Below are 25767 nucleotides of genomic sequence, written 5' to 3' on the forward strand. Positions count from 1 at the left end.
CAGGGGCTCAGCGGCCGCTAGGTGGGGTGCCCCTCACCTAGGCCGCTCGGGGACAACGCTGCCTCCGCTTGGAGCTTCCTTTGGTAGTCATTGGTGAGTCCTCGGAAGCGTGGACCAATCAAAACCCTCCTCGTGTCGCCAGCCTCCTCCCAGCCGCCGCTCTTGAAAGCTGGAGGAGGTGCCGCCCACGCCGACCCAATGGTAGGGCAGGCGAAGCGCCGTGCAGGCCGGCAACTGGCTGCCACAACGGGCTGTCAGAGCTGGATTGGTCAGCAGCGGAGAAGGAAGCGACCCGTGGGCCCCGAGCTGGCAGAGCCCGGCTGGGGCGATGTGGAGCGTGGGGCGTCGCCGAGCTGCTGGAGCGTCGCTGCTGGGGCTACTGCTGGCGCTCTTGGTGCTGGGCAGCGGTGCCGCCAAGACCGGCGCTGGGTTCGTGACCTGCGGGTCGGTGCTGAAGCTGTTCAATACGCAGCACCGGGTGCGGCTGCACTCGCACGACATCAAATACGGATCCGGTGCGCGGGGCCCGGGACTGGGGCATCGCCAGGGGGCGAGGCGATCGTGGGGGTCTGCGAGCCAGGGGTCTGGAGGTCATCTGGTTGGAGTTGTTGGTGGACTGAGGGGGACAAGGACCGCCTGTTGGAGGTCGGAGGGATATCGGGGGCAGGGAGGATCATCCTGGAGTTGCGGGCCAAAGGACTTGAAGTTCAGCCAGGGGCCAGGGATGGAGGCTGGGGGTAAGAGTTGGGGTCCCAGGGTTGAGGTTGTCTGGGAAAGTTTATGGTGTCCCGGCCGAGGGTGGCGAGTTCCGGGATTGACAGCGACCCGGGTGTGGGCTGGGGTGTCGCCCCTCAGGAAGCGGCCAACAGTCGGTGACGGGCGTGGAGGCGTCTGATGACGCCAATAGCTACTGGCGGATCCGTGGCGACTCGGAGGGCGGGTGCCCGCGTGGGTCCCCTGTGCGTTGCGGGCAGGCGGTCAGGCTGACGCACGTGCTCACCGGCAAGAACCTGCACACGCACCACTTTCCGTCGCCGCTGTCCAACAACCAGGTGAGCTCCCTCCCTCAGCCCCAGGAGAAGCTTCTGGTGTATGTGTGAGGGGCAAACAGAGTCTTGGCTCTTCCTCTCACCCTGTCAGCCTTAGCTGCGTCGGTGCAACAGGCATTTCAATTCAGAAATGTTTACTGAGCGCCCCCTCTGGGGATACAGAGGTGACTGGTACAGAGTCCTGCTCTCTGGAGTTCTCAGCTCAGCCGGGAGGCAGATAATGAAGAGTGATCTGACTCTGTTGGATAGCTCCACAACTGGGAGCAAATTGGACCCAGGAGGGGGATCCACACATGGGCTTTGGGGTGGGGAACAGAAACCCTGCAGGGGAGGAGGAATTCAGGCTGGTTCTGGAAGGATAAGCAGGAGTCCTCTAGACCACAGAGAGGAGTCTTTCCAGGCCTGGGGAAGAGCTTGCGCATGGAGTTCACTGGAACTGGGTAGGGGGTGAGGAAGGGTGGGAAGTTAGGGAGGCAGTGGGGTGCAACAGAGGGTGCTTTTGGAGTGTTGTCAGGAAAGCATGAGCTAAATAGAGACCTTGACTGTCAGCCTGAGGAGTTGGGCTTTGTTGAGGGTCAGAGGGGTCAGGATGGAGGAATATGGAGGAGAGAAGAGGCTTTGGCTTTGTAGGAGCCAGTGGTCACCACCCATACAGATGGGATGGGGCATGCATGTATTTGAAGAGCCCGTGTTGAGGAGGTACTACTGGGTGCTGGGGTGGGGGTTGTACTGTCCCATTTTGCAGCTGTGAAAACTGAGGCTTAGAGAGGTGCAGGGAAAGATCTGAGGCCCAGTGTCCTGGATGTGAGTGCTGCTGTCAGGCAAGTGACCACAAGGGTCTCGGTGAGCCCTTGCAGTGACTACTGTCCTCCCACCCTCTGCACCCATAGGAGGTGAGTGCCTTTGGGGAAGATGGCGAGGGTGATGACCTTGATCTGTGGATGGTGCGCTGCTCAGGGCAACACTGGGAGCGAGAAGCTGCTGTGCGCTTCCAGCACATGGGCACCTCTGTGTTCCTGTCAGTCACCGGCGAGCAGTATGGGAGCCCCATCCGTGGGCAGCATGAGGTACATGGCATGCCCAGTGCTAACACACACAATATGTGGAAGGCCATGGAAGGTATCTTCATCAAGCCCAGCGTGGATCCCTCTGCAAGTCACGATGAACTCTGAGTGCCATGGATGGGTGGATGGAGGGTAGCAGGGTAAGGAGTCTGCAGGGCCACTCTTGGTGGAGACTTTGGGTTTGTAAGAATTCTCAAGTGCCTTCGTTAATTAAAGAATGTTGGTCTGTGACTGTTTTGGTGTGAGCCCAGAAGGTGACCAGGAGTTGCCAGCCTTCCCTGACCCAGTTCACCATCTCTTCCTAAGTGTAAAAATGCTGCCTCCAGCACAGCCTGACAGCTGAACCTGTCCAAACTTTTTTGATGCTTTTCTATGCTCTCCAACACTGTCCTGTAACCCTTAGCTAGTCTGATGCCAAGTGCCCCCTGTTCCCCAACCCCTGAGCTTCATGAACCTTCCTGTTAAGAGTGGGGACAGGGCCTCAGCAGGAGTGGGAGCTTCACTCCTTGCTAGCAGACATGGGGCACACATATTCCAGACCCCTCATCCCTTGAGGTAAGGCCCCTCATTCTCCTGGCAGTTGTGAGAAGTCTTAACACTTGTTAAGTGTTGGAACTCTGCCCATCTGCTGGAAATTAGCATCACAGTTTCCCTCACTTTTGATGCAAATGGCACCCCACACACCCCAGCCTGCATAGGCATGTGGCATCTCAGGCCCCCACTATGACCTTCCAAGGAAATGACAAAACTTCAAAATATTATCACAAAGGAAGGTAAACACAAAGAACTGCTACCTGCAGAGATCTGAGAAAGCTTCCTGAAAGAAAGAGGCATAATTTGGGCAGGCACAGCATTACAACCTAAAGACAGGAACAATAAATAGGAGGCACTAAAAAAAAGTAACAACTCTGCTGGTGTGTGGGTGACCTCTAGAGGTTATAGTGGAGATTACAGTCTTCCTGGACTTGCTAACCACCCAGGTGTGTGTAGGAGGGTAGGGGCTTAAGGGAACTACTGTAGAGCAGGGGTCCCCAACACCCCGGCAGTGGACGGGTACCAGTTGGTGGCCTGTTAGGAACTGGGCCGCACAGCAGGTGAGTGGAGGGCAAGTGAACAAAACATTTGTATTTGCAGCTGCTCCCCAGTGCTAGCATCACAGTCTCAGCTCCACCTCAGATCATCAGGTATTAGATTCTCATAGGAGCACCTACCGATTCCTGGTGCCAAAAAGGTTGGGGACTGCTTCTGTAGAGGGTGCCACTTTCCTGAATGAGAATAAAAATCCCAGGAGAGTCTGGGTATAGCAACTGGTTGGAAGGGGCTTGGAGGAGTGTGGGCAGAGCACCTTACATTTGAGAAATCAAGCGACTGGGTGTGGGAGAAAAGTTCTGGCCATTTGCGAGGCCTGAGGGGAGGAGGATCCTATGTAGGCACATTACTTCCCACACTCTCCCCCATGAGCTTCTGCTCTGCTCAAACACAGACCCCTTCTTGACCTCTCCACTGCCAAACCTCTTGAGCATTGTCTACAAGTCTATTCCCCTCTCCCATCACTCACCTGACCTGAGACAAGATAGGAGTGCAAGTAGATTGTTGGAAGGTGATCCTAGAAAACACTGGGGCAGAGGAGTGGGGCTGTGAGAGAGGGCAAGGCAGCTGCTGAAGTTTGCAATGTTGAGCAAGTTACCCCTGTAGGCAATTGAAGCTTATTCCCACTTGGGAATTCTGGGACCCAGTGTAGAACATGAATTAAAGTTATTCCAACCAAAGGGCAAGAAAGTGGAGTGTATTATCCAACTGCTCTCATTGGCTGAGGGCTGCTGGGCAGGCGGGGGAATTACTCTGTAGCACTTCCTACTTGTCCTGGACATTGGGAAGTGTATGTGAGGGTTTTAGTCTACAGCCGGGACAAAAGCCTATAGGCAGAGCTGCAGGATGCTGGCAGTGAGCTTCCTTTCTGTGGAGGTGAGTGCCAAAGGGCTGTGGGCTGAGCACCAACATGCAAAATCAAACAGTGCACAGCATGTAGAAATCCTTGGGAAACCAAGGTGGGAGCAGGTAGGATGGCTTCAAATGCAGGACAAGGCAAAACAACAACAACAACAACAACAACAACAACAACAACAATAAAAACTGCAGCAGCAGCAGAGCTCTCCTTTATTGAACCCTAAATGCCAGGTTCTGGGTCAACAATTTACACACGGCATTTCATTTGCTCCTTGGCAGCAACCCTATAAAGCAGGTTTAATTATCGTCTTAATTTTGCAGAGGAGGCAACTGAGGTTCCTGAAGATTCAAACCCAGCTCTGCTTGCCTCAAAAACATTTGCTCTCAGCCGTTGGACGTAGAAAATAAGATAGGAGGGGGCCCAGATTTACAGCAGCCTAAGCACCCCCTCCCTCCCCCGCCATACACACATTGCAGCTATGTGAGAAGGCCAGGCGGTGTATATCCTTCCAGGTCATCAGCCCGCAGTCGGCACTTAATGAATGCTTATCCGCAAAGTGGACCGCAATCACGCAGGGACCCAAGCTCAACACCCTCTTCCCCATACCTCCCTTAGATCCACAAAGCTCCCCCGGCTCCAGGACCTGGTCTCCGCAGCCCAGGCCTACCCGGTGGCTTCCAGCAAGTACCGCTCGGGTCAAGCCTGGAGTTGCAGGTAGGGTGGGGTTATCCCCTGAGGAAGCTCACCGCAGCCGAAAATCCCGTCTGGGAGGCACAGGGAGCAATAGCAACACAAAAAAAAGCAGCAGCCTGCAGCCCTGCTCCACAGCGGGCTTCACCGTGCGGGTTCGGGCATTTTCCAAAGATCGCAGCCCTCACTCCCTGAGGGTTTCAACCGCGCAACTGGCGCCGCCTACCGAACTTTCAAGCGCTGTCATCCTTGCAGCTAGAAAACTCGCAGACGCTGGAGCTGAGAAAAGGCGGGCAAAGTTCCTTTTCATAAGTTATGAATAGGGAGAAAGTGTTTGTAGAACTCATTGTTAAAACCTCGGAGCCCGAGATTCAGCCTGCGCTCGGCCAATTGGGCCTGGAGGCTATTTTGAAATCGCTCTTGTCGCAGCCAATAGGTGTGCGGGAAGCGAAGCCCCACGCTGATACCGGCAAATGAGCGAGGCGTGATGCTAAGGAGCCGGGGGCCTGGCCCCGCCGACTGTCACCAGGTTAAAGATGGAGCCGGTGGGCGAGAGGGCGCCACGAGGTGCGGGGTAGTCTTGATGCAGACGACGGGAGCAGATGACTGCTGGGATCTCTCTCTCGCTAACTTTCCCCATCATTCCCGGGCCCAGGGCGGAAGGAGTGTCCCGCCGCGTGAGTAGCAGGGTCTGAAGTGGGGGACGGGCGGGACTGCGTGGAGGGGCGCAGCCCGGATTCCACGCGTCCTTTACGAGAAGGGGACTCCACAAGGGCAGGAACCCTTCTGCCCTTTCCTCTGCGCAGCTCTGGGCTGACGGGCAGCGAATCTGTTGGGACGCAAAGCGGAGCCCAAGTTGGGGGCCAGGAGCCAAGGATGGGGGCCGAACTGGCAGGGGCGCATCGTCCCGGAGTAGGGCCACCCTCCTCCCAGAGCCGGGGGGCCGGGTGAGGGCGCAAGGTTGTCGGGCTGTACCCATACCCCGCTCCGGGCGCCAGTGGGCTTTGGATTGCGGTGGAGCACGGGCCCCTCTCCTTTGTGTGTGCGACCCTGCTTCCCCGTCCTCTCCTGTTCGGGTGTTGCAGCTACCACTCAATCTGGGGTCTCTGCACCGCAATCTGGAGCGTGCTAAGGAAGACCCGGATGCCATGGGGTCCTGAGGACCCCTAAGACTGCAGCCCCACTGAAATCCCCACTCCTGGCCCTGATGTCCAGGACAGGGCCGCTAGCCCCACCCACCCAAGGTTGAGCTTTCCACCCTGTATTGGAGGGGTGGAGGTCCACCCTACTGGCCACAGATGCTCTGACGAGGTTGCACTACTTTGCTCTAAGAAGCAGTGCAATGATATTGTCAAAGCATCTGGGACCAGCCTTGGGGACCCCACACCTCCACCTCTTCCCTAGGCCAGGCCCCTTGGGCCTGCAGGATCCCCTAACCCCCCACCCTACTCCCCTTTGCTCTACTGGCTCCATTCTCCATGGAAACTTGAGATCCTGGCCAGGCCTGGGCCTCTGGGGTCAGAGGGCACCCTTCCCCCAGGCAGAGGCCCCGCCCCAGTGGGCCTGCATTCTTGGTCTCAGATCCCCACAGACCACTGAGAGAGGCGCTGGCAGGCCTGCCTGACACTCTTTCCCTGTTGCACTACTGTGGGCCGCTGGGAGGCAGTGCAATGATGAAAGGGCATCGGTCAGGTCCAGCCCACCATCCGCAACGCCAGGGTGGAGGGAGTTTTGCTGCCGCACTCCACCTCCCAGCAGTTTAGGCACAGGTGCAGAATTGGACTGGACCCTCTATCAGAATTAGGTGAGTGCAGAGCTGAGGGATTGCCCCACAAACTCTCCATCTGGGTCATGGCTGGACAGGCACAGGGTCAGAGGCCCTGGGCTCAGAGGTCTACTTTGAAGAGGATCTTTCATACCAGCACCCAGGGTAAGATTGTGAACTACAGGTTTGGTCTGGGCCTTGTGGAAAAATAGAGCCCTACTGCTCAGTATGGAGAGTCTGTCTGGACCTGGCTCAGGCCCAGTTCACCCTTGACCACGTGGAGATGAACTAAACCCAACCCTCCTGGAAGGCTTGGGGAGGACTAGGCTCAGGAGAGAATGTTCTCCTGGGTTCTCAGCAAGAGCAGTACTATCTAGGGTGGATAGGTGGCCTTAGGATATGAAGCCCACAGGTGATGCCCACCAACTACACCCATCTTGTTCTTTTACAGGGAGATATGCTTCCCTGAGCCTGCTGAAGGGTCTAGCATGCCCACCCTCACAGCTGGAAGTGGGGAGATTGGAGCTGAACTGCCAAGGAGCCTGACCTCAGGCATGCTTGCAGGGCCACTTCCACCGTCAGGACCTGACATAATGCACAAGGTTTTTATGTGCCCAGTGACAGTCATTCAAACCTGTCTCCTTGAAAAGAGGCCCAGGTTCCAAATGGGCATTTTGGAGTATCCCTCACCTCTGGCTGAGTATATCGGGATACCAGTTTCACTCCCACTCTGGGTGTAGAAGCCCTGATGTCCATGGAGAGGATGAGGGGCAATGATATATGCTCCCCTGCCTCCTAGGCCTAACCCCTTGGGGTTCCTCCATCCCAAGGCCACCTGACTCAGGCCTGTCCTTTCCCCTGGGCTCCAGGTGCCAAGACTGGAGGTGGCCACCCTTACTATTTGTGAACTTAAGGCTCTGCTCAAATGTTCCCTCCTAGAGGAAGCTTTTTCTGGGCTCCACAGCATCCAATATCTGTCCAGCAGAGCCTGTTAGATCCAAATTTTTCTCTCCGTGGCTGAAGTCCTACTAGATTGGGACCCCCTTATGGCAGGAACCATGTCATTTTTAATCTCTTGGCAGTGACTGGCACAGAGGAGGGGCCCATTACACTTTTTAAAAATACAAATAAAGTTGTAAAGTGTGACGTAATATCAGTATAACATGATAGGAGTTAATCATGGGTCTGCTTGACCCCTCAGGATGATTACTGTTTATAAAAAGGCATAAACTATATACTTTTAAGTCTCATTTTGTAAGTCATATGGGGTCAGGAAGCAGAATGGATATCTGAACCCAGGTGTATCTGCTTGCACGCCTAGGCAAATACATGGGTCAGAACTTCTTACTCCTTGGTTGTCTCCAAAGCAGGAGGAAGTGAATACCACCTCTTATGATGGGGAGAGCCAAGGCTAGGAAGCTAGAAAGTTTGGCTGTGGGTGGTGAAAAATCTCATTAGACTTACCAGGTGCACGCCACGGATCTCAGGGCTGGGTGTGTGTGTGTGTAGGACAGGAAGGAAGCATTCCAGGTTGCTTCCCGTCCACCTCATTAGTGGCTGGGAAGGATGGTGGTGGTGTCAGCCACTGACCAAGTAGGAGAGAGAGAAAGAAGCTGTGTCCCAATCTAGATAGGTTCAGTGTGAGATGCCCAAGAAACGTTCCCTGTAGACCCTGGATGTGGGTCTGGAGCTCAGGGGAGGTCTGAACCTGAGAGGCAAGTTAGGCTTGTTAAGTCAGCTCTCGGCTGGGACTAAGAAGTCGGTATGAACGTCCAATATGATATGGTGGAGAGGGAACCTTCTGAAACGCAAAGTTGTGGCTGGAGATGCTGGTGAAGAGACAACAGTGAGGAACAAAGTGGTTACGAAGGGTGGAGGGAGTTTTGCTGCCTCACTCCACTTCCCAGCAGTTTAGGCACAGGTGCAGAATTGGACTGGACCCTCTATCAGAATTAGGTGAGTGCAGCGCTGAGGAATTGCCCCACAAACTCTCCATCTGGGTCATGGCTGGACAGGCACAGGGTCAGGGGCCCTGGGCTCAGAGGTCTGCTTTGAAGAGGATCTTTCATACCAGCATTCAGGGTAAGAGTGTGAACTACAGGTTTGGTCTGGGCCTTATGGAAAAATAGAGGCCCACTGCTCAGTATGGAGAGTCTGTCTGGACCTGGAGGAGAGAAGACAAATTGGAGAGTAGTGGGTTTGATGCTGGAGAGTAAGAAGAGGAAGAGGGTGAAAAGTCTGAGGCTAGAATCGTTCAGGCCAGAGTGAAATTCTTGGGGTGTCTCCTAGGGAGTGGAAAGCAGGGCTCAGGCAGAAGTACTGGAAGATTACGGACCATGAGAAGGAAATGCAGCAGGTATGGGGAGGGGCTGGTGGCGGGCCGAGGTGGTGAGGACCTTAAAAATGTTGCAAGTGTTAGGCCACTGACTGTGTTACCTGGTGTGGCTCTAGGCAGGGTCCCTGCTCCGGGGCGTTCGTCCCTTCGAAGACCAGAGAGCGCATGCCCAGAGGGGCGGGCATTGTCACGTGCAGCCCTCTCGCGAGATTGTTCTGGTTCGCGATCTCCCGGGGGATTGGCTGGAGCGGTTCGGGCGGCGGCGTCAGCAGCAGAGGGGATTCTGTGGCGGCGAGGTGGCCGTGGGGAACAGAGCGGGTGCGTCCCCGACGGGCCCCTTCAGCCCCCGGTGACCCGAGCCCCGGCCTTCGGGAGCGGCCCCTCTACTCCGGCCAGGGGCGGGTAGAGTTGGCATGCCGGGATCCTCCTTGGCCCCACCCCGACAGTCGCTCCGCCCACAGGCAACCTGGGCAGGCCCTCAACCCCTCCCAGATGGAGGTCCTGGACGAGTTTGACAGCGAGTTCCCCCAGAGTGTGACCTTTTGCCAGCTCATCTCCGAGGAAGACTTCGAGAGGCAGGCGGCGACTTGCACAGAACGCGCACTGCGTCGCCTCTTCCGCAGCCTCGACCGCAATCCGGCGCTGGCCGAGAGGGTGGTGCGCAAGGGCAAGCAGGCCGAATGCGAGCAGCGCGGACTCCTTTCCTTCCTCTGGGTGCGGGCTGCCGTCGGGGCTGCACGCGTGTAGGGTGGCTACCACGAGGGCCAGGGCTGATCTCTGGGGATCAGAGGTGGTGGGGTGGGCACTGTTGGGCCTAGCTGGATTTGCCGCGTAGGGTCTTCCTATAAGTCTGTGACAGCCCAGCTTGGAGAGTGCAGCAGCAGGCCTCTCACCCATCCAGCTTCCTCCTGCCCTACCTGTCCTGCTGTTGTTGCAGGCGAAGTTTTTCACCGCAGTCCAGGGGGAGCTAAACTGTTGCAACAGCATGGGCGCCCTGGAGATGCACCAGCGCCTGGAGCAGCTGAAGAGGAGCATCTACCGCGTGCACCAGTACTCCCAGGGTGAGGCTCGACCTCTGCCTGGCTCAGGTAACCCAGCAAACCTGAGTCAGGGCCCCTCGTCCCTGGTTCTAAAGTCTTCATTATGAAAATGAGCAAGTACAAAACTAGAGACTGCATCGAGTACTCAAGTACCTGTCACCCAGCTTCAGCAATTATCCCCATCTTGTCATGCTTGGTTTAGTCTCTGTTCAACTCCCCCCCGCGCACCTCCCCCTCCCCCCCGGCTTTTTTTGGAGCATTTTATGGAAAACCTTAATACTTTAGAATGCTTCTTAATTTAAAAAAGACAGTTTCTGACATAATCACAATGTTAAACCTGGCATAATTGACAATTCCCTGATACTAGCTGATACTTAGTCCATAATCGGATCTTCCTGATGTTCTGCAGAAGCCTTTCTACACTTGGTCTGTCATGTCAGGACCCAACAAGGCCCACACATTGTTTTGGGTGTTAGGCCTCCTAGGTTTCTTTTCACTGGGTGACCATATAATTTTTGTCCATATTGGGGTACTTGTTAGGAGGAAATGAAAGAGGGCCACATTAGTGACCATACAGGGATGGCAAATGAGGATCTGTGGCCACATCTACTGATTTCCCCTTTGAGGTAGGATACCCTCACTTTTCACCCCCTGCCATTGACTTGAAGAACAGTGTTGTTCTTTTGGGTCTCCCACTTTATGGGTTTATAGCTGTTGTCATGGTCACTGGTAGTATTTGCTTTTCCTTCCTCCGTATGTCTCAGACAGTGGATGTAATGCCGTGATTAAATTGAGTTCACTTCTTTTGGTGTGTTTGTGTTCCATGATAAGACTATGCTGGTGGTGGGGCTATTTCTGCATCACATTGGGAGGCCTGTCTTGCTTGGGGCTCTCACTTTCCATGGTGCTCTTTGTGGTGACCTACCTCCCCTCCTTGGGGAGGCTGTGCGAAGTACCCTACCACCATATTTGGCCCCCACTCTACCCTGCAGGGTAAGCACTCACTGGCATCTTTTGTCACAGATGCCAAGAAGAAGAGAAGGAAGCCAAAATCGAAGAAACAAGAATCCATCCTCTTGCAGAGCCGGTTAAGCTCCTTGTGCCTGCCATCAACACTACTGCCACCTCCGCCACTGCCACCTCCTGTCACTACCATGGCTTCTGTGGTGGCCCCATCACCCTCTGTCTACACTATGCCCAGGGTCTTTGGCCCCTTTCCTCCGCTGCCCAGAAAGTCGGTCAGTGGGTGTATTGCTCCCTCCATGTGGCTCTGAGAGGGGCAGCCACTGTACCCCTCCCTGCTCAGGAGCACCCCAGCAGCTCTCCTGGGTTCACAGCAGTGGCTCTCAAAACTTTGTTTATAAGCAGCAGAACCCTTTTGTAGACTGGGTAGAATGGCAATGGATAAAGCAGATAAAAGCGGGGCTACTTGGGTTGAAGAGTCAGGGTGGCGGTTGAAGTCACAGAGTTCTACATGCTTGGCCTCAGCAGAACAAAGCAGCCCCATGTGCACTGGGCAGAATCCTGGGGACATGTCAAAGGACAGATGGAGAACCACAGGCCCCTCACCGTATCTTCAGCCCTATACTTGCCTCTTACTGTGGGTGTCGTTCTCCATGCTGCCCTCTGAGTTCCTCTACCGTGCCCTTCCGAACTGCCAGCCTCCCATCCCCCAGGCTGCGTTAGGACCACCTTAGTTGGCTCTTGACCCCTATTTCATCCCCTGTCTCCGTAACATTGAGTTCAGAGTGGGCACAGAGGATGAGCTGACATAGTTGCTGATTGAAAGTTACATAGTTCTCATAGTTCTTCTATAAGGTGATTTTCTTCACAGTGAGGCCCCCATATTTGTCCTGAGATTACCCCTTTGTTTCCCTGCAGGTGGAGAAACTGGAAGTTTCAAGCTCTGAAGTGAAATTAAACCGGACTGGCCTGTCACGGAATCCAAAGAGGTGAAAGGACTTTATTCTGGGCTTGAAGCAAATGAAAAGCAAGCATTTTGGGGAGCATGCTGTGTGCCAGGCTCAGCTATTATTTTCTCCCCACCTCTTAGTTAATCTTCACCACAGGCCTGAATGGTTATTCTCATTGTCCAGGGAAGGAGTCTGGGCTCAGAGATCTGCTCCATGGAAGGGAGTCCCCGTGCCCATGTCAGAGATTTGCTCACCAAGGCTGGGGAGGCCCTGCTTAGGAGGAGCCCACAGCCGATGTCCCTGCCCTTTGTCCTGTCTTACAGCCACATGGTTGATCTGACTCCCTTGGTCCTCAGCCCTGGAGGCTTCCATTTCTCGTACCTGCCTGGAAACGGTGCACACAAGCTCCATGGCCCTGGCTTCCCCTGGTAAGCGTGATTCTGAGTCTCCTGGGGGCCAGACACTGTCCCGGCTCAGCCCCTGCCTCACTTCTAACTAGCGTTGTGGTGAGGCCCAGGGCTGGACAAATGTTCTTTATGATGGTCCCTTCTACTTCCAGGAAGGACCTTAGTAATGAGGGGTATCGGAAAAGTGGTTCCTCTTCCCTAGTGTTTGTAATGTTGAGAAATCTGAAACAGACAGCCCAGAGGCCAGTAGAAAGGGAATGATTCCATCAGCTGTGGGCAGCCCTATGATTTATGTATGTGTGTGTTTTGCAAAGCAGGGATTTACTGATTATGGGGTTTTAAAAATCACCTGTTTTTTCCCTTATGGTTAAGTATTTCCTATGTCATTGAGTGTTATTCCAAAATATGATTTAGACTGGCTGTTTCATTGCATCAGAGTACAGTTCCATGTTTTTTAGTGTATTCATTTATGAAACCATCACCACAATCAATTTTAGCACATTTTCAACACCCCAGAAGGGGACCCCTTAGCCATCACTCCTCCATTCACCTCTCCTCCAGTCCCTGGCAACCACTCTTTACAGTCTATCTCTGTAAATTTGCTTATTCTGAACATTTCATATAAATGGAATCGAATGTGGTCTTTTGTATCTGGTTTATTTCACATGCCATGTTTTTAAGGTTCGTCCATGTCGTATGAGTTATTTTAAAAATTTTCTTTCAGAGTAGTTTAGGATTCACAGTGAAATTGAGCTAAAAGTGCAGAGAGGTCTCATGTACCCCCTGCCCCTACACATGCATAGCATCTCTCATTATCAACATCCAACAGAATGGTACATTTGTTACAAGTTGTGAACCTACAGTAACACCTCATAATCACCCAAAGTCCATAGTTTACATTAGAGTTCACTCTTGATGTTGTACATTCTATGGGTTGAATTTCTTCTTATGGTTGAATGCTATTTCACTGTATTATATACTACATTTATTCATTCTTAGTTGATGGACATTTGGATTGCTTCCATTTTTTGGCTATTATGAATAATGCTGTTAGGACCATTTGTACACAAGTTTTTATGAGGATATAGTCTTCAGTTTGCATGGGTATACTCCTAAGAGTGGAATTTTTAGGTCTTATGGTAACTGTTTAATATTTTAAGAAACTAGGATGTTTTTCAAAACAGCTGCATCATATTACATTCCCACCAATAGTATATGAGATTCTAGTTTCTTCACATCTTTGCTAACACTTGTTTTTTTGATTATAGCCATCCTAGTGGGTGTGAAGTGCTATCTCATTTTGGTTTTGAGTTGTATCTTCCTGATGGCTAATAATGAGCGTTTTTTCCTGTGCTTAGTTATTGGTCATTTGTGTATCTTTGGAGAAATATCTATTCAGATACTTGCCCCTTTTTAAATTGGGTTGTCTTTTTATTATTGAGTTGTAAGACATATTTAGATATTGTAAACACAAGACCCTTACTAGACGTTATGATTTGCAGATATTTCCTCTCATTTTGTGGGTTGTCTTTTACTTCCTCGATGGTGTCATTTGAAGAACAAAAGTTTAAGCCTCATTCCTTTGAAAAGCAATCTGTCAAAACATATCAGGAGAACATAGAAGTTTTCATATTCTTCAATCTAGTGTTTTCAATCCTGGAAACTGGCAACAAGGAAATGATTAAGGGGGGAAAAATGTGATTGTGCATAAAAATGTTTATGGCAGCATCAGTTGAGAAGGAAAAAACTGGAAACAGCTTAAATATGTATTCACATAATTATGGAATATTATGCAGAATTAAAATTATAAACATGATTATGTAGATTCATGAATTACATCTAAGTGGAAGCAATGGGCTATCAGATCAGAAGGAGGTAGGATGGAGAGGCAGGAAGGTGACTGATTGCTGGGTTACAGAGTCGGGGTGGTCACCAAACACTTTTGCCATGTTGTTACAAAGCAAAATTTTAAAATGAAGTATTATTGAGCACTATTGGGTCCACAGAACAGTGGAGCCACACAGTGGGAGTAGGTCATCATCAAGGCATTTTTGTCGCAGTATTTCCTAGCCTTTTCTAGGCATAGTTTTAAAAGTTGTGATTCAATTAGACAATGTAACTTTTTAAAATTTGCTTTTGCCACTTCACATTAAGGCCCTGGTGAGTTGTACACTTCTTGATAGTCCTTTGAACACAAGCTTCATTGATCGTGTAATAAACATCCAGTGTATGTAGTGCTATAACTTATTTAACTCCACTAGGAGACACTTCTAGTTTTCTACTAGTATAGTTAGTGCTGGTATTAACATCTTTATGTGGTAAGCTGTTCCAGAATTTCAGATTAATTTTCTAAAGTGGAATTACAAGGGAAAGAGTACAGTTTTCAAAAGGACTACCTTTTTTTCAGATTCTAGAACAATATTTACTGTAGACAATTTAAAAACTATGCAAAAAGACACCAATTGCTCTGATTCCCACTGCCAGAATTAACTACTGTTACCATATTTTTGTCTTGATGAAGGCTTTTTCCTGCGGATACACACGTGTATATACATAATTGAGAGCATCCTATTAGGCAATTTTGTAGCCAGTTCTCAAATGTGATGCTTCCCTTTCATTAAAAATACCTTTAAATTCACCAATAATAACATGCAAAATACTCCATTGTATAGAAGGAACATCATTTACTCAACCATTCTTGCTTGTTGAAATATTTCACTAATGGGGATAATTTTTTGGCTTTTGTTACATATTTCTGAGTGAGCTATGTGCTCATGATGCCATCACCAAAAATGGGTTATTTTTAATTTGTTTAAAAAAAGTTTATAAAAGCAAAACATATTTCATGGAAAAAAAAAGTTAACAATACAGAAATGCATACATAAAATATGAGTCCCCTTGCTGCTGAGTCCTGCTGCTAAGAGTTTTGTGTGTACCCTTCCAACACACAGGTTAATTTTTAACCAAAGCAGGATCATATTGCATGTACTTCTCAGCAACTTGCTTTTTTCCATTACTGTACCATTGGGGTGTCTTATTGGGATATACACACCTACCTCATTCCTTAAATAGCTGCAGAATAGTCCACTGCTTGGCTATACCTTGGTTCCTGATGGGTGTTTAAATTGTTTCCAGGTTTTCACAATCACAACATTGCTGCAATGAGCAGCCTTGAACAAACACCTATGGGTGAGATTTCTGGAAGTAGAAACGTATTGAGAGCCATTCCATAGCCTGGGGGTTTGTCGTGTGTACCTCAGCCCTGTGTGTTGGTGTCCCACCTCATGGACATGTCTTGGCTGTCTTCTGCACAGGACCTCAGCCTGTAGTGACTCCCCCAACACCGAGGAGACACCATCCCCTTCTGTGAAGGCCTCCACCTTTACTCCATCTGTCCTGCTCAAGTTCCAGCCTGTGCCCAGACCTAAAGATGACTCAGAGAATGACCCTGGCAGCGCAGAGTCTGTCCCCCACAAGAGGAGCCCATAACCTCTTCCCTACAGACCATGGTGTAGGAACGAATAAAGCTCCCATGGAGGTCCCTTCTTTGTGCTGGGTTTCCTGCAATCCAATGGGCTCCTTCCAGCCTGAAGAAGTCAGGGTAGTGCCATGTATGTGGCCTGAGCCTGCATACTGTAGGTGGTCAACTCAGTGCTATTGTGAAGTCCCCTTGCTTGCCCTCTAACATTGGGAATTCAGCCATGTGCACTTTGAAAGAGAAATGAGTGAGGAGAGTGCTACCTTTCCCTGCAGCGACTCTGTGGCCCATCGACCTTAGTTGCAAGCCTACCATTTTTTCCTACACCTCGTTCCTAAACAAAAGCCTTATCAGGGTACAGGTTTAGAAAGTGATCTATTCCCTCCCTGGAAGAAAATGAGCTGGTGTGTCAGTTTCCAACCTGGCACCTCCCTAATGAATTTCAAAGATAGTGACACATTGTCCCCTCACACTGATCTTAGAATCAAACATGTGAGAGTCGGGTCCTCATAAAATGCTTGATAACGGCTGGATGTTAGCAGATATTCATCGAACCTTTGTGTCTGCCCTGCATCTTGCTTGGGACTGGAGATATAAACCAAGCAGTTGAAGTGTCTGCCCTTAAAGAGCTTATATCTCGTGTGTGTGTGTGTGTGTGTGTACATGTGTGTGTATGTGGAGAGAGTAAAGCAGTACATAGATCAAAATACAGATTACAAATTGTGATAAACCCTGTGGGAGCTAAGATGAAGATGTGGTCTGGGAAGCTCTCTGAAGAGGTGACATGTTGAAACCTAGAAATGAGGAGGAGCTAGCCATGAGATGAGAAAGGCAAGGACAACTGGCATTGGGTGACTAGGTAGCTAGTGGTACTGTTGAGGGGAGTGGAGACTGAGCGATGTGGGAGGATGAAGAATTCTGCTTTGATGAGACGTTAAATTTGAGATCATTGGGTCCCCAAGTAGAGGTCAGGAATCTGGAACGTTGGGAGTCAAGGAGTATTTAAAGCCACTATCCTGGGCAAGATCATTCAGTGCATGAGTGCAGACAGGTTCAGGACTTAGGCTGGGACACAGACGTAGTGATTTGGTCGAGGAAAGGGTCCTCTGAAAATGGGTCTTGAAGCTTGATTGCTGCCTGCTTCTGGGATGCTCAGGAGACAGGCCTGGAGGCTGTGGGGACCGAATAGATGGAGAGATTGGAGGTGATCGGGTAGAGAGCGAATGTTGACGTCGCTTTGGAGACGTCTGCCACGTAGGGGAGCAGAGATGGGGCGAAGGCTAATAGGACTTAAGGCTCTAGGCAGACATTTACAAGACCTGAGAACCTAAGTCAAAATAGGGCGAGTTTGAGTGGGGATGGCACTGGACTGGGCTGGACGGGTAGGCGAGGTGGTCTGGAGCGAGGCCTCGGAGAAGATGAGGCTTCGAGGCAGCTCAGCCCTGACAGGACGCGAGCCCAACGGGGAACTCGGGCCAAGGACTCGCCACGCCCGCGGGCGTGTACCCCTTGGCGCCTGAGACCGTGTTTCCCGGCATGCCGAGCGCCCGCTTCCAGGGCAGGACCCGGAAGTACTTAAGGAGCTCGGCTGAGACACCGGGGACTGAGTTGGCTGTTGTTTTTCTGCTCTCAGTGGTCCTGCAACCGCCGCTTCCGTCGCCATGGGGAAGCGACAGCATCAGAAGGACAAGATGTAAGTTGAGCCTCACCCGGGAGCGGGGCCCCCGCTCTGCCTCAGTCCTCCCTTGTCCCGCACTCTGCGCCATCCTCCTCTCCGCTCAGAGCTGGGCCGCAGAACCGTTCTCAGATGGCTTTTCCTCCAGGATGCCTCCGCCCCCTCCTCAGGAGGGGTAATTACCCTCCAGCCGCGAGGTCTCCCGGGATCCTGGCTCTAATATACCATAGGTGTCCTTACCTGGGCACGGCCCTCCCACTGCCTCGGCAGCCCGCGGGCACAGCCCCCTCAACTTCACTTTTGCCCGGAACGGCCCTCCTTTCACCTCACGAGCTCTGCTCCTGAATTAGCTCCTCTCTCTTCTGAATCTCCAGTCTCTCCCTTTGTGCTGGTTCACGCCCATCAGCCTGCACACGTGCTGCAGAACCTTCCAATTTAAAACAAACTAACCTTGTCCATGTTCCCCTCCACCTGCCAGCGTGTTTCTTACGTGAAAGACCTGTGCCTACTGGCCGTTTTCTGCTGTCTCTCCAGTGAAGCTTTTGCCTCAGCACTATTATCAGGATCCCAGTAACTTCTTTGTTGGTGAATCTAGTGGTCAATTCTCAATCCTCATTTTGTTGGGCTTCTCAATAGCGTATGACACAGTTGACCACCTCTCTCTTTTTGACAAAGCCCTTTGGTATCTGGGACATCACATGCTCTTTGTTTTCAGTCTATCTCAGTGGCCTCTCTTTTCTCAGTCTCCTTTGCTGGACCTTCCTCCCCTCTTCTAGAACTCATAGGTCAATATCTCCTAGATTTCTTTTCCATTTACATTCTCCCTGGGTGGTCTCCAGCCTTGCAGTAGTCAGCTGATACTCAGCTTATCCACTTCAAGGTCCGACAGGCATCTTAAATTTAATATGCCCCAAACGGGGCTCTTGATTTTGAGCACCTGAGTCTGCTCCTCCCCCATTTTCCCTATCTCAGTGGTCACGTCCCTACTTCGTTTGCTCAGGTTAGAAGTCTGGGAGTCAACCTTGGTGCCTCTTTCTCTCAGCTCTCTCTTCCTCCTGGCCATCAGTAAATCATGCTGGCTCTTCCAGGAACTGAGTACTCACCCACCAATTTCCACATAGGTGAAGTTTATGCCAACTCCTTGGACCTTTGTAGTCACTTCCTGATTGAATTTCTGCTGCCTCTCTTGCTCGTCCCATCACGTGCAGCAGCCAGAGTGATGCTTTGAGGACCAATGTTAGATCATGTCAGAGCCCTGCTCCAAACCCTCCAACAGTTTCCATCAGTCTTACAGCAAATCCAGAGTCTTTACACGGCCTGCCAGGTCCCTCATGATCCAACCACCGCCTGTGTCTCCTTCATTTACTGCCACATGTCCCCCTGCCCCATGCACACTCTTCTTCAGTGACTTTGCCCTTCTTTGGGAACACACAGCTTTTTCTACCTCAGGGCTTTTCTACATGATATGGCTGCCTGATCCCTCTGCCTGGAAAGCTCTTCCCCCAGATCTTCACATGGCTAGCTCCTCCTCATCATCAAGCCTTCTGTTCATTTCAGTTCATTTCTTTCAGAGCAAAGCTCGACTGTTTGTATTTGCTTACCAGTTTGTGTATCCCCATATCTGTTGTGTTTATCATTATTGCCTGACTTAGATGTTTAATAAGCGTTTGCTGAATGTGTGAAATGATTCAGTCATCTCTTACTTCCAGAGACTCTGTCCTCCTTATAAAGAGGGTGGTAGTAAGATTCTGTCTCTCTTCTTCAGGTACATTACCTGTGCTGAATACACTCACTTCTATGGTGGCAAGAAACCAGGTAAGGCATGAAATCGTGCTCCCCTCCATTATGTGTGGGGATGTAACTAAGGAATGATATTTTCACTATACAATGAGCCTGTAAAAATTAACAATAAGAATATGGAAACTATAGTAAACAAATGGGCTGAGGACACTGTCACATTTTGGTAATTCTCACAATATTTTGAACATTTTCATTACTATACTTGTCATGGTGATCTGTGGTCAGTGATCTTCACTGTTACTGTTGTAATTGTTTGGGAGCACCATGAACCATGCCTGTGGAAAATGGCAAACATAATAAATGTGTGTGTTCTGACTGCTCTACCGACTGGCTGTTCCTGTGTCTCTTACTCTCTTTGGGCCTCCCTATTCCCTGAGACACAACACTATTGAAATTAGGCCAGTAAATAACTCTACAATGACTTCTTAATGTTCAAGTGAAAGGAATAGCCATATGTCTCTTTACTTTAAAGTCAAATTAGCAATGATGACGCTCAGTGAGGAAGGCATGTGGATAACCAAGACAGGCCAAAAGCTAGGCCTCTTCCACCAGCTAGCCAAGTTGTGAATGCAACAAAAAGGAAATTAGAAGTGCCACTCCAGTGAATACACAGAGAAGACAGTGCAACAGCCTTATTGCTGATAGGTAGAAAATTTTAGTGATCCGGATAAAAAAATAAAACCAGTCACAACATTCTCTTAGGCCAAAGCCTAATCCAGAGTAAGGTTATAACTCTCTTCAATTAAATTCTGTGAAGGCTGAGAGAGGAAGCTGCAGAAGAAGTTGGAAGCTAGCAGAGGTTGGTTCAATGATGTTTAAGGAAAGAAGCTGTCTCCATAACATGAAAGTGCAAGTTGAAGCAAAAGGTACTTATGTAGAAGCTGCAGCAAGTTATCCAGAAGATCTAGCTAATATAATTAATGTAAACAACAGATTTCTAATGTAGATGAAACAGCCTTATATTGGAAGAAAATGCCATCTGGGACTTTCCTAGGACCCTTAAGAATTAAGCTAAATCTATTCTGCCTGCGCTCTATAAATGGAACAACAACCCTTATATGACAGACAGCATATCTATTTATAATATGGTTTACTAAATATTCGAAGTCCACTGTTGAGACTTACTCCTCAAAAAAAAAAAGCTTTTCAATATTTTACTGATCATTGACAATGCAACCAGATCTCTAATGGAGATGTACAACAGAGGTAATGTTTTCATGCCTGCTAACACAACATTTATTCTGCAATCTGTGGATCAAGGAGGAATTTCAACTTTCAAGTCTTATTATTTAAGAAATACATTTTGTATAGCTGTAACTATCATAGATGGGAATTCCTCTGATGGCCCTAGGCAAAGTAAATTGAAAGCCTACTGGAAAGGATTCACCGTTCTAGATGCCATTAAGAACATTTGTAATTCATGGGACAAGGTCAAAATATCAACATTAATAGGAGTTTGGAAGAAGTTGATTCTAACCCTCATGGATGACTTTGAGGGATTCAAGACTTCAGTGGAGTAAGTAACTGCAGATATGGTAGAAATAGCAAGAGAACTAGAGTTTGAAGTGGAGCCTAAAGATGTGACTCAGTTGCCGCAGTTTCATGATAAAACTAATGGAAGAAGAGTTGCTTCTTCTTGAGATGGAACATACTCCTGGTTTGGTGCTCTGAAGACTGTGGAAATGACAACAAAGGATTTAGAATATTACATAAACTTAGTTGATAAAGTAGCATCAGTGTTCGAGGCAGTTGACTCTAATTTTGAAAGTTCTGTAGGTAAATACTATCAAATGGCATCGCATGCCTCAGAGAAATTGTGAAAGGGAAATTCAGTTGATGCAGCAAACTTCACTGTTGTCTTATTTTAATAAGTTGCCACAGCCACCCAACCTTCAGTAATCACTACCCCCATCAGACAGCAACCATGAATGATGAGGCAAGACCCTCCTCCAACAAAAAGATTACAACTCGCTAAAGGCTCAGATGATGGTTAGCATTTTTTAGCAATAAAACGTTATATAATTGAGGTATATACAGTACTTTTTAAAGATGTGATGCTGTTGCACACTTAATACACAACAGGATATACTATATTATACAATATAGTATAAACATAACTTTTGCAGGCACTAGGAAACCCAAAAATTCATGTGACTTACTTTATTGCAATGCTTGCTTTATAGTGGTGGTCTGGAACTGACGACCCCACAGTAGCTCTGAGTTATGCCTGTATGTGCTTTTTCCGCTTAAATTCTTTCCTGATCTACCCCATGTGTTTTGCTTCTATCTGTTGAAACGTTTTTAATCCACAGCAATTGCTGCACTAGGTAATTTATCTCAAAATTTTCTTAAGATGTAATCGAATTATTAGGAGTAACACATATATGAAATTTTTTACACAATAAATTTTGTCTTTTATTTCATTTTAAAAGATATCCCACAAACAAATTTTCGTCGGTTACCTTTTGACCACTGCAGGTAAGAGTTTTGAGAGTTTAATCTTTCCCTCATAATCATTCTCTGATACTCAGTTATTTGGCAGTGAATCTGATCCTTGAAGATGCAGTTGTGTGTTCTGTCTGCATTTCCCCATCTAGACCTTCCCTAGACTGGTAGAAGGTGACCCAACAATGATAACTTATTTTTGCTAATCTGTGTCTATGTTTACATACTTTGTCTTTTTAACCTTGTTCTTACCTTCCAAAGTAGATAGACTCTGATGTTAAGCCTGTTTTATAGTTGAGAGAATTAGTGTTTGCAAGGTGGATTCCTTTGCACCAGTGTCACATCCAGGAAGTGGTACCACTGAGGCTTGAACCCAGTGGTCTACTCCTGGCCAGTGCCTTTCACCCTTTACTTTTCATCCAGAATCTAAGTAGTAACAGCGGAGGCAACAGTCATGATACCATGATCCTCTTCCTTCTTCCCTGGGAGCATAGTTCACCAGTGGGGGTGGGGGTGGGAGTGGGGAGCCACTCAAATGCTTCTTCCCACCCTCATTGCAGAGCCACTCAAATGCTTCTCACCCCAGGTGGTATGTATATGAACAGAAGACAGGTCTACTGGGAAAGTGGGACTAGGACTAGTGAACCCTAACACATTGGGTGTTGTAGGGGCGGGCAGCTTTTGTGGTCCCCTTGGGCCTGAGTTTCTCCAAGCTCCAGTCATGGTCATTTCTTCCTTGGACACATGCATGTCTGCAAAGCATTCCCCACTGCCCCACGAGTTCTGATTCCATAGGTCAGGGTGAGCCTTGAGAGCTGACAAAGCTCTCCTGGTGATCCTAGCACCTTGGTTGGGTCAGGTGAGCCAGATGCCACAGGGTGATGAGGGTGCAGGGAAGGCTGGGGGATGGAGCCATTGGACCTGCCCAGGAGCCCCCAAGAGGCTCCCACACAGTGTTGCGTGAGGGCTTTTCCTGCTCATACCGCTTGCTCAGAGAGAGTGAACAAATGAGGCCCTGGTGTCATTGGCTGGATTTCTCTCTACCCCACCAAGTTTTGTCATCACATCATGAGAATGTCTTATTTGGATTGGGTATGAATTGGTTTTATGGAAATAACTTCCATCCTTGGTTCCCAGTTCCTCCAAGGGGTCTCCATTCTGGGTCTCGCTCATTTTTTAACTACCTTGGGTTCTGGGTAAAAATGGTCTTGGGCTTTGAGAATGTGCCCTTTAGGTCCCGTTTGGGAGAAGGTGCATGTACATTTCTTGCTGCTTTGAGCTCGATTTGGTTCAGGGTCCTACTCTGGTCAGGCCCTAGCAGCACCAGCAACACTACAAGGTTAGAGTAGACCAGAGAGGGAGGTGGTGAGGTTGCCCCATGAGGGCTTCTTGGGGCAGCGTTGGGAGGTGACCCCTATGTTGCCAGGCTGTCCAGGTCTTGGGGACTGACCTGTGTTTACCAAATGTATATAAGTGACCAATGGATGTATAAACAAGCCAGGTCAGCGAGGGCTCTTGATGGCTAGTTACAGTAACCCCATGCAAGAAAAAAGGTTATTGGCTCAAGAAAGTCCACCAGATACAGTCTCACTTCATCTGTGGGCTCTGCCTTTTCTAAGGAGACCCATCTCGAGGTAGCAAATGGCCTGTTGCAGTCCGGGTCTCTGTAGGCCCCTCTACCCCCACATCCACTTACCAGAATTAACCAGGGCCCCTGGGGCCTTGGGTTTCGCCTGAGTCACATGTCCACCCCTTGGGAATGCGTGGAGAGCTATGTGTACACTCTGTGGTCAGGAGCAGACAGGGCTCCCTTAGACCATAAGAGCCCCATGGGAGTCTCTTGGGATGGGAGAGGGCAGTTCTCAGTAGAACAGTGTAGCCTGGCTGTGCCTGCTATGTGAAGTTTTGGGGAGTGAATTCTCATCCTCCCTCACCCAGGCCACCTCTAGGGACCTCTTTTGGGCTTAAACATGATCATGTGTGTTACATGCTACAGCAGAAGGTATGGAGAGGATCAGCCTGCTGCTGTTTCAAAGCCCCCTCCTGGAACCCTTGCCTCGTCTATACTTGTTTGTACTGGGATCTTCTGAGGGGCAGGGATGTGGAGGTCACCTCTGTGCTGGCACCCTCCCCCAGCCTGAGTAGACGAACACTGGAATCGTTGGAGGAATGACTGAAGGAGGGAGGGGCAAAGGGAGAAGCCACAGGAGCCACATGGGAGTGGCCTGGCTAGCCCACTGTGTACCCGTGAGTGACCGTGTCCTCTCTCAGTCTCTCTCTGCAGCCCTTCACCTACCCTGTCTGCACTCCTGAAGGCGTCGTGTTTGACTTACTGTGAGTTCTCCCTTGACTTTTGAGTTAACAAATGGATGAGATTGTTGACACCTACTCAGGGAGGGGAGGTGGGGCCAGGTAGAGGGTTTGTGGTTCCAGGTGGTATCAAGCCAGACCATGCTGAGGTCCCAGCAGCCCTGGGTGGGCCTTTTGAGAACTCAAGAGGGACTGGCATGTCCTCAGAGATGAAGAGGTGGCCCATGCTCCTCATAATTAGGGTGTATACTTTCCAGTGCTGTATTTTGAAGCATTGTGCTCAGTTTTATGTTCTAACATAAGCCGGCTTCTATAATTCTCTTATGTTTTATACTTATTTTAGAAAAATTAGAAAATACTTCAAAGGAAAAGGAAAATTTTATTATAATCACACTATGTGGGATAAACACTGTCAATATTTTTACTTATCTTTTTCTGAGTTTATTTGTGGGAACATGGTTGAGATAATACCATGAAGATAGTTCTTGATCCATTCTCTACTCAGTCATGATTAGAGCTTTTCCCCCCATATAATCTAGAATTCTCTGGAAGTTATAATTTTGATGGTGACCCAGAATCTCATTGTATGGACTTATCAACATTTACGTACATCTTTTTTCATTAGTTTGTGTTGTTTATACATAACTGTAATTAAAACTATGAACATACTTTGAAACCTATGGATCCAGAAATATCCCCCACTTCCTTTGACAAGGTAAGGTGTCCTCTTCTTGGCTTTTGCTAACAGAAGTGAAATAGAGCAAAGCCCCTTAATAGCTGTCACATGGAAGCAGCCTTCTGGACTGTGCTGTCGTCACTAGGCTGCACCTGCCCACTATGCTGATGCTGTCTGTTCTGTTCTCTTCTCTTCAGGAACATCGTCCCTTGGCTTAAGAAGTACGGGACCAACCCCAGCAATGGCGAGGTAGGGGCTGTGCAGGAGTTTAAGTGATGCTGGTGAATGCTGTTCTCTCGCTGGTCCTTTTGTTCTGTGGTTTTCATGTACACACAAGCGCAGTAGAGGACCATTCATGGGGCACAGTGAGGGCTGTCCTCCCCTCTCCGTTTTCTTTCCAGAAATGTTCCCTATGTGTGCACACGTGTACAGGTGTACATCTTCTTTCCTTGAGCCACGGGTGTGGTCACATGCGTGAACCCCTCTGTACCTTTCTTTCTCATCCTGCAGTGTGTTGAAGATCTGAGTCAGGGATACCTCAGCAGGGCCCTGAAGGCTCTGAAGGGAGCTTGGGCTTGTTCTGGGTGGACTGGAAGCTGGGCAGGGTTTTAAGCAGGAGGATATTGTGGTCTGGCCTCTGTTTTAAAGGCTCGCTCTGACTGCTATGTGGGGAGCAAACTGGAAGGAGGTGAGGGTGAAGGCTGGGGAAGCAGCCAGGGGGCTATGCACTTGTCTGGGCAAGAGGTGCTAGGCGAACTTGGACCAGGGTGCAGGCCATGGCAGTGGAACATAGAGGCTGGACCCAAGGTCACTGTGGAGAGTGGACCAGTGGGACTTGCTGAGATACCGTGCCAGGGTCCATGTTTTTGTGGGTCGGGGAGAGCTCGGTGCTAACCTTCTAGTGCAGTCGCATCTTAGGAGGACTGGGCCACTTAGCATGTCCTTTGCCAGGGACAGGCAGGTAGAACCGGGTGATGCAGCCTGTGCTTGGATTCCAGGTTAGTGGGCCTTCGGTAGGAAGATGGATCTCTCAGAACCAGAGCCACAGGTGGCAGGAGAGAGGTTTGGGCGTGGAGTGGGGGCAGGCATTTGGGCTGGAGATGGGATGAAGAGGGCATGCAGGGAGCTTGGGGACTTCTGCAGGACTTTGGAGGACAAGTAGGCTCCTCCAG

General features: G+C 49.6%; 3 protein-coding genes across 10 annotated transcripts in view; all 3 read left to right on the forward strand.

Moving 5' to 3' along the window:
- Positions 1-215: 215 nt before the first annotated feature.
- Positions 216-2344, forward strand: SDF2L1 (stromal cell derived factor 2 like 1). Its single transcript, XM_039868440.1, has 3 exons — positions 216-515; positions 856-1052; positions 1940-2344. The coding sequence occupies exons 1-3, from the start codon at positions 329-331 to the stop codon at positions 2219-2221; spliced, it is 666 nt and encodes a 221-aa protein (XP_039724374.1). The 5' UTR covers positions 216-328; the 3' UTR covers positions 2222-2344.
- A 2736-nt stretch (positions 2345-5080) lies between these two features.
- Positions 5081-15753, forward strand: LOC120606848 (uncharacterized). Of its 6 annotated transcripts, XM_039868439.1 has the most exons (8): positions 5081-5428; positions 6968-7118; positions 9313-9565; positions 9789-9939; positions 10915-11129; positions 11773-11843; positions 12128-12232; positions 15526-15753. In XM_039868439.1, exons 3-8 carry the CDS (start codon positions 9344-9346, stop codon positions 15698-15700), a joined length of 939 nt encoding a protein of 312 aa, XP_039724373.1. In that variant the 5' UTR covers positions 5081-5428; positions 6968-7118; positions 9313-9343; the 3' UTR covers positions 15701-15753. The 6 variants fall into 6 exon arrangements, with proteins under 6 accessions (XP_039724373.1, XP_039724372.1, XP_039724367.1 ...); XM_039868438.1 differs by lacking the exon at positions 6968-7118 and having other exon boundaries at positions 5084-5428; XM_039868433.1 differs by lacking the exons at positions 5081-5428; positions 6968-7118 and adding an exon at positions 7125-9169.
- A 1473-nt stretch (positions 15754-17226) lies between these two features.
- The window catches only part of PPIL2 (peptidylprolyl isomerase like 2), a 30223-nt gene continuing 21682 nt past the window's right edge, over positions 17227-25767 (forward strand). For all 3 annotated transcript variants that reach the window (XR_005654005.1, XM_039868432.1, XM_039868431.1), the window contains exons 1-5: positions 17227-17382; positions 19130-19179; positions 21597-21642; positions 23881-23943; positions 24793-24844. Coding sequence is in view for 2 of the 3 variants with exons in the window: in XM_039868432.1 (XP_039724366.1) it covers positions 17351-17382; positions 19130-19179; positions 21597-21642; positions 23881-23943; positions 24793-24844 (243 nt within the window). In the remaining variant the exon portion in view is untranslated. The remainder of the gene's footprint in view (positions 17383-19129; positions 19180-21596; positions 21643-23880; positions 23944-24792; positions 24845-25767) is intronic.

The sequence above is a fragment of the Pteropus medius genome, unplaced genomic scaffold, assembly GCF_902729225.1.
Source record: "Pteropus medius unplaced genomic scaffold, Ma_sr-lr_union100, whole genome shotgun sequence".
Classification (NCBI taxonomy): domain Eukaryota; kingdom Metazoa; phylum Chordata; class Mammalia; order Chiroptera; family Pteropodidae; genus Pteropus; species Pteropus medius.